The sequence below is a fragment of the Ovis canadensis genome, chromosome 19 (assembly GCF_042477335.2).
Source record: "Ovis canadensis isolate MfBH-ARS-UI-01 breed Bighorn chromosome 19, ARS-UI_OviCan_v2, whole genome shotgun sequence".
NCBI lineage: Eukaryota > Metazoa > Chordata > Mammalia > Artiodactyla > Bovidae > Ovis > Ovis canadensis.
The window spans coordinates 31,694,345-31,707,147 of record NC_091263.1 but is presented as its reverse complement, the minus strand read 5'-3'; the positions used below and the strand labels follow the sequence as shown (position 1 = coordinate 31,707,147).

General features: G+C 43.9%; 1 protein-coding gene across 50 annotated transcripts in view; it reads left to right on the top strand.

The window, feature by feature from the left end:
* The window catches only part of SETD5 (SET domain containing 5), an 80,606-nt gene extending 69,535 nt beyond the window's left edge, over nt 1-11,071 (top strand). For 36 of the 50 annotated variants that reach the window (XM_069561731.1, XM_069561719.1, XM_069561716.1 and 33 more), the window contains 6 exons: nt 1,091-1,147; nt 3,041-3,511; nt 6,242-6,540; nt 7,413-7,546; nt 8,024-8,112; nt 8,463-11,071. In XM_069561731.1, coding sequence (XP_069417832.1) covers nt 1,091-1,147; nt 3,041-3,511; nt 6,242-6,540; nt 7,413-7,546; nt 8,024-8,112; nt 8,463-9,071 — 1,659 coding nt within the window. In that variant the 3' untranslated portion in view covers nt 9,072-11,071. The remainder of the gene's footprint in view (nt 1-1,090; nt 1,148-3,040; nt 3,512-6,241; nt 6,541-7,412; nt 7,547-8,023; nt 8,113-8,462) is intronic. The other 14 variants (XM_069561734.1, XM_069561729.1, XM_069561718.1 and 11 more) reach the window with 1 other exon arrangement.
* The last annotated feature ends 1,732 nt before the right edge of the window (nt 11,072-12,803 follow it).

Sequence of the window (12,803 nt, the reverse complement as noted above, 5' to 3'; positions counted from 1 at the left end):
GCATCAAAAAAAGAGTAAAGCAGCATTGGGAGGGCAAGCTTAATGAACCCCTTCTTTCCACTGAAATAACCTTTCCCTTCCTGCCTTGAGAGCCATACCCCACTATCCATCCCATACATATAGCACCCCACCAAATGAAATTATTAACAGCCAGTAGCCCTGCTGAAACAGCCTCATTTCCTCTACCACAGAATTGTTCAGCCACCCACGCCACAGCTATCCAGAGGCTACAACATTAGAAACCCTCCTCTTTCCTTGTCACAGCTACCACCATCATTCCCTGCTTTCCCTGCTTTTTCCCTCCATATCTTCCTATCTAAACTCACTGCCCAGTTACTATTTCACTCAGGAGTGCTGCTTCAGGCAAAAACCCTAAGGATAAGCCCTTGTTCAGGACCAGAGGCTTGAAGGGTACACATCTGCCTTTTTTTTTTTTTTAATCCTTTTCTCTCTGTTCCTCAAAGTACAGTGGATTATGTTACGAACCATCTAGCCTGTGAGCTGGAGAATCCATCAGTCATAACTCCTGCAACTGTCATTCAAGAGGAACTGGCCATCTCCCTAGCCCTGGCACCCCCCTGCATGCTAAGCAATTCCCCTGGGTAAATATGGCAGGCCTGAGTCACACAAGGGAATGAGAAAATGTGACGTTCAGAAGAGGGAGTGGGGTAAAGAGGAAAGGTGCCCTGAAGCATGAGGGATGAGTAATAGGATGCCTATCAATAACAAATACTACAGGTTACTAAAATCTCATCTAACATAGAAAGACATAATGTAACAGTATAAAATCTCACCAATTTAACTCTTGTTATCCGTTTGAGATGTTTACTTATAGCATGAAACATAACCAGTTTATCCTTAAATGCTTTCAGAGACACCAGGAAGCATTTTAACAAGTCATTCTGTCCATTGAGATGATTCTGCATTTAAACATTTCCCTTGTGCATTCTTATTCCTCTCCCTGCCCCACCCCCACCCCACCCCCCCAAATTTGTGGCTAACCATCTATGCTTGCTTTTGCTTTATTTTTTGTTTGTTTTGTTTTGCTTCTTTGAGTAGATGAATAACAAGATGCTTTTCCCTCCTCTAGAACATATCCTCCCCTGAGAGTTCCCCTGCGAATAGGCCCGAGTCCCTGTCACCCGAGGTAGTTATCACACCATCTCAATCACACTTGGAGGCTGTGAGTGAGTGGGCACGAGTGTGTTCCTGCGTGTGTGGGGAGGGCTTGGGGGATCCGAGTGAATGGGGTGATGGGCTGGAGGGTGGCCGATTGGTCACTGTAAGGTGAATGAATCTTCCCATGTGTGACTGTGGTTACTCAGAATTCTCAATGTAGATGGAGGAAAATGAAGTAGGTGTGTGTGTGTGTGGTGGGGTTCGTTTTTGTTGTTTTTGAGGGGAGGGCGGTGGGTATGGCTGAAGAGTTCTTCTAAAGTAGAATAGAATCTAGAAGTCAAGTTTAAAGGAGCTGAAAATGTGGGAACCTTGTTAAAGTCTAACAAAGTGTGTTTGTTAAGTAAGGAAGGTTAAATCAACAGTTAGTAGGAGCTGTCTTTTGATATTTATTATCTTGGGCTTGATGGAAGGAGCAGCTTATATTGAAAAAGTTAGGCAGTGATTTATGCTTTATTCCAGAGTTAATCTGACAGCTCTGTTTAACTGGATGTTTTGAGCTTTGGTTGATATATTAAGCATCTTCTTTAGAAAGGCAGAGTCATAACTCTCAGCTTAAATCAGCCCATGGCTTCTGTAACTCAGGCGTCCATTCTACAGTGGTTGAGGAAATGGTTGCTGTACAGATGGTATCTCTTAGAATATCAAATCTTACTGCTATGGAGATGTTAAATTCACATGTGAGTGCTAGAGTTTCTTAACTTGTTACAAGATTTCGACAAAGGTAGCAATGATAACTCCATGAATCCATGTGGAGCCTTACTCCTCTTGAAAAGAAAGTTACAGTCGCTCATAAACTTTTAGAAATACAGAACTTTTATTCCCACACCCTTCCAGTTAGTGCTAAACTCAGTGACAGGTGACTAAATTCTGAATTGGTAGGATTTTATAGATCAGTATGGAACTAAAGATTATATTCTAGTGTACTAGAGGTTTTCTAAGTAGTTTTTTTTTAGTCTTATTTTATAAGGAACACAGAGCTCTCTCTCCTCAGTTGCTAAAGATTCTAAGATAAAATAATTTGGAGGCTGACAATGGTGTATTATCTGGGTTTCTGATTCTATTCTTTCTAGAGAGTTAGCTATAGTGGACATAGTGGCAGAAAATCTTTGATGTTAGGAGGTAATGATGACCAAGTAGATGGGTTTATTTTTGGTACGTTTCAGCATTTCAGATACTCTGCAGTCATGAACATTAGTGGTCTTTTGGTATGTTGACATACATTAGAGGATGCAGAAAGAATTGAGTGACCAGAAGGTTTATGAGAAACACACATACTTAATAGTGGAAGTGAGTGAAGAACTGGTTGGTTGATGTCTTCAACTAATAACCATTCTCCTTCCCTGAACCAGTAACTTAAAGACTTGACTTTTCGTCTACTTTCTACTTTTTTTCACCTTTTCCCCTCCTCCCACCTTCCATCAATATTAGTTTAGAAACGAATAACACCAGAAGCCAGTTATCTTAAGACACCATTCTCATCTCTGTGGCTCCATGGGGCTCAGGTAAATCCCTGATTATACTGCCAGTCCCTGAATGTAGTGAAAGGTGACTCAGCAAACCTGATGAAAGGCTAAGCAGGCAAAATAGTCACATTTGGCCAATTATCTGATTCTGACTTTCCCAGTATTCTCATCCAAAGACTTTAAATCAATTTGGGAAAGGACAGGATTCTTTGGTAATCTGGCATGTGTACACTGGTGCTACATGGGACCTTTACAGATGTTAATGGCTTTCTCTATTCTACTTTCGTCCCTCTTACCTTTCCTTATTCACCTGTGCCCCCTCACTTCCCTTCTTTTCTGCCCTTTGACTTTTTCCTTTCTCCCCTACCCCATGTCTCCGTTGATTTTTATTCTTTCAGCTTTGTCACCGAAAAGACCTGGACCTGACAAAAGTAGGCTACCTTGACTCCAACACTAACAGCTGTGCTGACAGACCTTCCCTGATCAACTCGAGTCATTCTGACCTGTCTCCTCATCCCTCTGTCGGACCCACCTCTGAGACTGGTTTTACAAGCAGGAGTGGAGATGGACATCAGACTCTTGTGAGAAACTCGGACCAGACATTTCGGACAGAGTTTAACTTGATGTATGCCTACTCCCCATTGAACGCTATGCCTCGAGCAGATGGATTGTATCGAGGGTCTCCCCTGGTAGGGGATAGAAAGCCTTTACATTTGGATGGGGGCTACTGTTCCCCTGCAGAAGGCTTTCCCAGCAGATACGAACATGGTTTTCTGAAAGACCTCTCTCGTGGATCCATGTCACCTGGTGGCGAAAGGACTTGTGAAGGAGTCCCATCTGCCCCCCAGAACCCACCACAGAGGAAAAAGGTAAGTGTTTCACATTTTATAGACACTTTTGAAGAACATTAACTGAATAATTCAGTAAGTAGTCACTGAGTTACCACTATGTTCTCAGCACTGTTCTCAGTGTGAGGAAAACGAAGTAAGGCGCAGTCTTCTGGCATGTTCAGTGAAAGACTATATATTAATACAATTTGATGAGTGTTGTAAATATTAAGCAAATTTAAATGCTTCTCATGTATGTGCCATATAGTTGGCTAGACAATTCAAAGGATAAAGCAATGAAAATGAATAATGCTACTTTACATGTTTTATGCTACTTTTCATGTTCTGGGCACCATTAGGCTCTTGCGCATTTAGCCTCACAATAGTCCTATAAGATGGATAATTTCCCATTTTGCAAATGATGGAATTTAAAACCAGTTGCATAACTTGCCCATGGTCACACAGATAGTATATGATTGAGCTAGGACACTCCCCAGGTCTGCCTGATTCCAGACGGTATGCTCTTATTGCCACCATGCCATATTGCCGCTTCGATTTCGCCCTGATGGAGCTTATAGCAAGTGAGACTGAGCTTAGCAGATAATTATATTAATGATGAGAAAAAAGAACAACTTAATAGAGGAAACCTGGCCAAGTTGGATAGTAGAGAGTGCTTGAAGACAAACAAGAGGTTCATAGCCAAGTTTGCGAGGAATAGCGTGAAAGGTGACAGGTCACTGGTTTGGCTGATGTCAAATAGTAAGTGATCAATCACTCAACATATTGAGGGGATGAAGATGCTGCAGAACAGAGCATAACAAGTAACTGTGACACTCCATTGAGCGGGCAGCAGGAATGTGATACGATTGCAGTTCAGTGTTGCTGTGGTAGCAGGTGAGAAGTGAGGAGAATAAAGATGGACAGGGCCAGGTCACAGAGATCTGGTTTGGGGCTTGACTTGTAGGTGATGCCTGTTTTGGAAATTACGAAGCCAAAAGTTTGCTTTTTATGTCAGTGATTTTCAGCTAGGTTTATTTGGAAATGCACAGGAGTATTTTGAGCTGTCCAGTAAACTTCCATTTACTGGTCAGATCTAGAGATCCTTAAATGTCCTCCGTGTGTGACAGTCTCACGTAACTGCCAAGTGTCTATGGTACTCTTGTTCACATGTAGGCTGGGGCTTTTTATCTTTGCATTGCAATGAAATACATTACCAGAATTCTTACACTCCTTTCTGTGATTGTGTATAGAAATTGCATACACAAAATTGTCTTACTTTGTGTTTTTGTTATATTTGAACAGAAAATTGAGAGCCCTAAGTGATTAAAAGAAGGAGGAAACACTGGCAGATAATTTGTAATAAAATAGCACTGGGGGCACTGCCCTGGCAGTCTAGTGGTTAAAACACTGAGCTTCTACTGCAGGGGGCTTGGGTTGGGTCCCCAGTCGGGAAACTAAGATCCTGCATGCCAGGAGGTACGGCCACCCTGCTCCCACACCCCACCAAAAAAAAGAAAAAAAAAAATAGCATTAGGTTTAGAATACTGTTGCATGAGACTCACAGATTTAGAGAACAAACTTCTGGTTGCTGCAGGGGAAGGGGGACAGTCAGAGAAGTTGGGATCGACATGTCTGCACTGCTGTATTTAACATGGATAACCAGCAAGGTCCGACTGTATAGCACAGGGAACACTGCCCAGTGTTATGTGGCAGCCTGGATGGGAGGGGAGTTCGGGGGAGAATGGATGCATGTATATGTATGGCTGAGTGGCTCTGCTGTACACCTGAAACTGTCACAGCATTGTTAATCAGCTATACTCCAATATAAAATCAAACGTTTTTTAAAAAAAGATCACTCTTGCATGAACAGTATTGACTAGCAGGAACAAAAATGGTAACAAGTCTTTGGATTTCTGGTTTCATTTGTTGTGTGCAAAAATGATTGAAATCATGATCTGTTACTTCAGAAATATTGTTGAGCACCTGCTATCAGGCAAGTTCTGTGCTGGACATTAAAGACAAAAAGCCAAACAAATTTGTTCTCTGCCCTTGTAGAACATAACAGCTTATAAGTATACAGGACACTGTGTTAGGTCGAAAGCCAGTGTAAGCACAGTGTGCTGTAACAGCCAGAGGTGGGTGTACTCGCTGGGGCAGTCAGGAGAGTGTAAGGCCGAGGAGGGGCGAGGTGGAGAGAAGTTTCGGTGGCACAACTGTAGGGATTTCTGGGGATTGAGGAAGAGACTTTCTCAAACTGCACAAACTCCCAGCTCTTTACCTTCCCTTTTCATGTATTTTTGTTTGTTTTTGGCTATGCCACACAGCATTTGGTATCTTAGTTCCCCAACCAGGGGTCGAACCTGTGCCCCTGCCTTGGAAGCACAGCATCTTAACCACTGGACCAGCAGGGAAGTCCCCCACCTTTCTCGGTGCTACCTTTGTTGCAAATAACTGTGATAGCACACTTCTGTTACATGGAACTGTGATCTCACTGGTTTTTCTGAAGGCAGAATAAAGGTTGTGGTCTACTTGTAAATGCCATTTTTCAAAAATGTCATATCCTGGTATATTCTGTTTTTCTAACCAGCTTCTCACTGATTTAAATATGTAGCTGTGCTCAGGTCTCTCTCACACCTGGAAAAAGTCACCTGTTGGTGCCTGCTTTGTTTGCATGGCCTACTAGCGGTTTCCTAGGGTTCCATGTTCTTTCCCCGTTGCTAGTGATCCACAAATGATGTCTAGCTGGAGTCCTGTTTCTTTTTTCTTTCCTAGGTATCCCTGCTGGAGTACCGCAAACGGAAACAAGAAGCCAAGGAAAATTCTGCTGGTGGGGGAGGTGACTCTACACAGAGCAAAAGCAAGTCTGCAGGAGCTGGGCAAGGCAACAGTAACTCGCTTTCTGACACTGGTGCCCATGGTGTGCAGGGATCCTCGGCCCGAACCCCATCTTCCCCTCACAAAAAATTCTCCCCGTCTCATTCCTCTATGTCTCATCTGGAGGCGGTAAGCCCATCAGATTCCAGAGGCACTTCATCTCACTGCAGACCTCAAGAGAGTATCAGCAGTAGGTGGTAAGTTTAAGTTTGACACTCTTATGATTAAATTCAGGAGGGAAATAAACGTCTAGACTCTTTACCTAAGATATATGGAAACACTTACTTTAGAAAGCCAGCCAGCAGTACTGTGTATCATATTCGGCTGATTTAATAGTATCAGTCACAATCCCCGAACTTTACAGAAGCAAACAATTGCCACCGAGCCTGCAGAACAGTATGTTGGACGGCATATAGTTGTGAACACAGAGGAGCTATTTCATTCACTGGGCACTAACACTGCCTCTTCTATTTTCTCATTTCATGTGCAAGGTAAGTCAGGAGATGAGCTCAGTTCCACTGAAATTAACATCAGGTGTCTCAGTTCCACATTGCTAGCATATATATATTTCAGACACACTCTGAAAGGATTTGTCTAGTTTAAGATAGATGACAAATAAATAGATAATGTTGTCAGGTACTGAGTATCAAATGAGTGAAATATAAAGAATGAGGCATTTTAGGGATATTGAACTGAAGAAATGAGGTCTGGGAAAGAAGAGACATGGCTCAAATGAGTAATGTTCATTAATCTGTGAGACATTACTACTACCTACCAGTCACATGACTTCACAGAAGAGAAAAATAGCATTTCAAGATGGAGATTGAAGGCAGTAGACATCTCTAAATACCCCTTCTCCTTGATTGTGTTTTCTTAAAGTGTTTATTCTTAGGTGCCTGACACAGTTTGAGGCAGAGAAAATACCTTGTTTTAAATTGGTCATGAAGAAAATGTTTTAAAAGAGGATATTTTAAGAAACATGGTACAGCTGTTTGTCAGAGCCTTGTTTGTTCCGTACTCTTAACTCTCAAGTCCTGTGGCATAAGCGTACACCCTGTTGCCTTCACAGGATGGTTCCCACATCGGTAGAACGACTCCGAGAAGGAGGGAGCATCCCCAAGGTCCTCCGAAGCAGTGTGAGGGTGGCCCAAAAAGGAGAGCCTTCTCCCACATGGGAGAGTAACATCACAGAGAAAGACTCAGGTGAGCCGATGGCCTTTTTCTGCCAGCCAGGTTCAGGGCCACATGAGCCAGGCTCCACACAGTTCACACCAAATGCTGGGCTGAGGTGAGTCCATTTCTTAATGAGGTTGGGCTCTCTTACATGCAAAGTTCCAGCGCAGTCTTGCTTTCATTTTCTTGGGCAATAGCATTCTTAAGGTCTAGCATTGCTTGCTCTCTGTCTGCTCTTTTTTCCCAAAGGATACCTTTCTGTAACTCATCTCTCCAAAGCCCTGGGAATCACCTTGATGAAGGATGAAGAGAAAGAAGGAGACAGAAATCAGATCAGGCATTTAAAACAGCCCATAATTAACCACTCATTTTGCCCTTGTGGCATGCTGCACTCAACTGATTTATCAGAGAGCAGCATGGGTTGGTGCTGGCATTGGTGACTTGAATGAACAATTGCTCTCTCTCACTCATTCTTAGAAAATGAGTTGATTTTGTATTACCTTCCAGACCCTGCTGATGGTGAAGGCCCAGAGACACTGAGCTCAGCACTCTCTAAAGGAGCAGCCGTTTACAGCCCTTCCAGATACAGCTACCAGGTGAGGCAAGAAAGTGCTCATCTCTGGGCGTAGGAATGTGTTCTGGGTTCCAAATGTTTTGTGATCCTGGCCGTCCTTTGCAGTTGAGATACCGTCTTTGCATATAGTTTCAGCAGCCTTGGAAGTAAGTCATCATCAGCTCACCTTCAGGTAATAAATCATGCCAGAAAATTGAAATGACCAAAGACAGCCATTTTACTGTCTTTGGTATCCTAAAAAGAACAAATGTTGAAGAAGATGAAGAAGAAGAAGAAAAAGAAAAAGTAGGGTCTTTTAAATTTCCACGAGCCTAAAAGGCTTAAATAGGGACGTTTTCACCTCCTTATGCTTTTCCTCCCAACTCTTTCTAGCTCCTGCAGTGTGATAGTCCACGGACAGAATCACAAAGCCTCCTTCAACAGAGTTCCTCCCCCTTTAGAGGACATCCCACCCAGTCTCCGGGATACAGTTATCGAACTACTGCACTGAGACCTGGGAACCCCCCTTCTCATGGTTCTTCAGAATCCTCCCTCTCTTCCACGTCCTATTCCAGCCCCGCCCACCCTGTGTCCACAGACTCGTTGGCCCCATTTACGGGGACACCAGGGTATTATAGCAGCCAGCCACATTCTGGAAACAGCACCGGCAGCAGTCTTCCAAGGAGGAGCTGCCCTTCTAGTGCTGCTAGCCCTACCCCACAGGGCCCCTCAGACTCGCCGACCTCAGACTCGGTTTCCCAGTCCAGCACAGGAACTCTGAGTTCCACCTCCTTTCCTCAGAACTCTAGGTCGTCATTGTCATCAGACTTCCGGACTATCAGTCTGCCCAGTGCTGGGCAGTCAGCTGCCTACCAGGCCTCCAGGGTATCTGCGGTTTCCAATTCACAGCACTACCCACATCGAGGGAGTGGGGGTGTGCACCAGTACCGACTCCAGCCACTGCAGGGGTCGGGGGTCAAGACTCAGACAGGACTTTCCTAGGGCTTCTGGATTTGGGCAAACAGAACTTGAATGAGCCCATAGCTGCTTCCTTCCAGCTGCCTCTGGAACCTAGGCCGAGCATATTGCTGGGGAAGGGGGTACAAGGTGCCAGAGGATTGGGTCTGGTCGACAAGAAACAAGACTTGTGGTCACGACTGGCTCTGGCCCTGGAGAAAGATGTAAATCTTGTCTGAAGCAGAGACTATAAAGAAGTTGCTCCCTGCTGTTAAGGGTACATTGTTGACAAGCAAATGGTGTTTCGGTTAGTAACGATTCTAAGTGCAATGAGTTGTGTTGAAGCCTCCATCTCCCATCCTTGCCTGTAGCCTGTAGTCACTTGTGCAGTGAGGACATCTTTTTAAATCCAAAAAAGAAAAAAGTTTTCAAAGGAAAAAAAAGGTGAAAAGAGCCAATCTCAAAGCCCCAAGCCATCTGAGTAGTGTTAGAGTTTTATGCACTTAAGAAAAAAGGTGGGTATATAAAACAACCATTCCAAAAGCAGGTATCTGGCCAAGGTGTGTTCACTGAGAATATTCCTTACCTTTGTCTTAAAAACACCAAGAGGCAGGGATAGTGAAGTTTGGTGTGTGCTCTGAGGGGGTTCCTGGATCTCTGAAGAAATACTTGTGGTCAGTTCTTGATTATTCAGAAGCAGATTATTGTAGTAGATTGTCTGAGCCCCCAGCTGGTACCAACCCACTCCCCTTCCCCAAGCTATTTCACAGCTCAGTAACCCATGAAGTAAGTAGGGAAAGAAAAGAGATGGGCCAATTACATTGCTACTTACCAGCCATTGACAATGCATTTAATTAGGAAGAGTTCCAAGTAGTTTGGGAGTTCTTTGAATTTTATTTTTTCTACTCCCAGTTAATCAGGAGTTGCCAATCCCCAGAGTAGGACCACCTCCTTGATTGGAGAGCATGCACTCGTGACTGCAGGGTAAGAGTGGAAAGCTTTGATTGTGGAATGGCACCGACAGGACTGTGATTGTGTGTGGGCATGTCCCACGTTTCTTTGGGAGATGCTTATTTGAGAGTGGCCCAGGTGAGAGTGTTTTAAAGCCACCCACACACCTAATGACACCTGTTCTGGATGAGAGATGAGAGCAGACTGGCTTCTCCCCATCAGTGCATTGTGCCTGTTGTACACCCCTGGAGGAGCCCTGGGCCAGCCAGGTGGGGTACACAATCTTTTTAAATTCCATACGGTTGCCAGCTTATTTCTTTCACTTGTTTACTGTAATATCTGGCGTGTTTTTATTTATCTAATTTTTGTATTCAGTTATAACCATGGTAGGGGTAGCAAATATCTGACAGGTGTAATCCCTGGTGCTGCAGTGGACCTTACTTCTTTCTTTTGGACAAGATAATACTGTGAGTCTCCCTCCTTCCCTCCAATTTGTTTTTTCCTTTTTTCCCTCAGCCTCTTGCATCCCCTTTTCTTTCTACCCTCTCCTACCACTATCATATGCACAGTCTTCTCTCTTTGTGTGTGACTGTTACAAAATTTCACTTTTTCAAAATTCAAATCAGGTGTTTGCTCAAATGAGGGGAGATTTTTTTTTTAATGCTGAAACGTCAGCAGAATACTTTTCTTTATGTTGTTTCCCCCACAAACCCATCAGTCTGGGAGAGCGTTGGAGTGGAAATCATGTTGCCTGGGATGCTGGTTTCTTTGTATATTATATAAAACGTATGTAAATGTCTCTCCATTTGGGCTGGGGTTTGCATTCTCCCCTTGGCTATTAACCAAGGGGAGAGGCCAGCGGGCAGGCGGCCCTCACCCTGCCTGGCACGTGCAGAGACCCCAGCCACTCTGTGTGGGCAGGGTGCTGTCAAGACCAGACCTCTGGGGGGGGGTGGGGCGGGGGGTGGGGGGGGACTCTTGGAAGGGAAGAAGTATCACTTCTTTCTCAAGTGGAGTGTTTACACCTTGCTGTAACATTTGAACTTTCACAAGAGATGTAATAATTTTGATAATAAAATTCTTAACCATAATAATCATAAGTTGAGAACTTCTTTGTCCAATTCTGTAACACTGCCTTGCTTAGTTTTCCTGAAGCTGTCCTTAAAGGGAGCAAGATGGACCCACATTCAGGAGAGTGTGCTCTTGATGGAGTTGTGTTGCCCATAATGGGGCCAGGAATACAGTTTGATCTTCCTTCACCATTTTATGACTAAGATCAGGCAATAAGTGGGACTTCTCTGTTGGTCCAGTGGGTAAGAATCTACCTTCCAATGCAGAGGACCCAAGTTCAGTACCTGGTTGGGGAACTAAGATCCAGCATGCTGTGGTCAACTAGCCGCACACTACAACTAGAGAAGCCAGCATGCTGCAGTGAAGAGCCCACGTGCCGCAACAAAGACCCAGCCTGGCCCAAAACCATCAGGCAGTGGTCCTTTACTAGAGAGCTGCTGGGTGCTAAACTGTATATGAGGTGCTGGGAGTATGAGGTCAGACAGCCACCGGCTCCATTCCGAGGTGCTTTGCTTTCAGTGTGACGCAGATGTTAGAAGCGGAACTGTGGTAAGGAAATAAGCAAGTGCACGTTGTATTCAACTTCATGGTTCACCAGATTCTTCCACTTAAGTCATTTGCTAGCTCATTGATCCTTAAAATGTATAAGGTACGTATATTATTCTCATTCTATAATTTTTTTTATAAGTTTCAGAGGATACAATATGTCTAAGATTTCTCTCATCCAAATGACAGGCTCCAGCTGACAGTCTTGGAAATTTTGCAGTTTACCCAGGAGACAAATAAAGATGCTTTGAAACTAACTAAAAATCACTTAAGTAACTGAAAAGTTGTATCATTTTCTTTCTTGCCTTAAAAATAACAGTCTGGCCTTTTTAGCTCTGAGGAATCATTTTTATGGTATAGGTTCTCTGTTTGGCACAGCTCACCCTGAAGAAAAAAGTGCACTGTTCTCCAAATGGACTATGTATTTACTTCAAAACCACACTGACCATCAGGGCATCAACCAGAGCTGGAACAGCCTTCGTAACCTGCTATGAGGCTGAGACAGAAAAGTTCCTATGCTGAAGATCAGTAAAGGAAAGAGCTTAGAGATAAGCATAGCTACTGAAGGAGATGCTGTGCCTGCTCCTACATTCAAAACTTAACTCTGGGAAGATAATAGTTTTGTATATTTCTCAGGTACTCCATAAAAGCACACTGGGCAGTCACGGTAGCAGAACAGAGCCTTGGACAACTTTATGTTATAGGAAGCCTCCATATCCCCATCAGCCGCAGAACGAAGAAAGCGTGAGACGTTCGTGTTCCCGTGTCCTCTCCCAGAGGAAGCAGTGGCATGTCTGCTAGGTCTCGGAACTTCAGATGAACACTCACCTGGAAGTTCAGCAAGGCAGTGTGAGAACAGCAGTCAAGCTAGCCTGGGTGTGCAGTGTGTACAGAAGGTGAATGGTTAAGTCTGAAGGTGCTGGAGCAGTCTGGGCCCAAGAAAATTCTAAATGGAATTTTGCAGGGGTGAAGGATCACGTTAAATGAAGTATTTTGAACGAGTAAAACTAGGATTGTCCATAAAGGTGTTAAATAACTTTATTTTGTTTTTAACTCCTGAGAGAAACAGTTGGTCATAAATCGGTCAGCTGGATTTCATCAGCTGTTGTTTGCAAAGTCCATATTTTAGTATTTTGCACGCACAAAATATGTGCTGTAGAACCTTGAAACTGGGGGTAGGGGAGAATCATTCCTCCCTTTATTGACCCA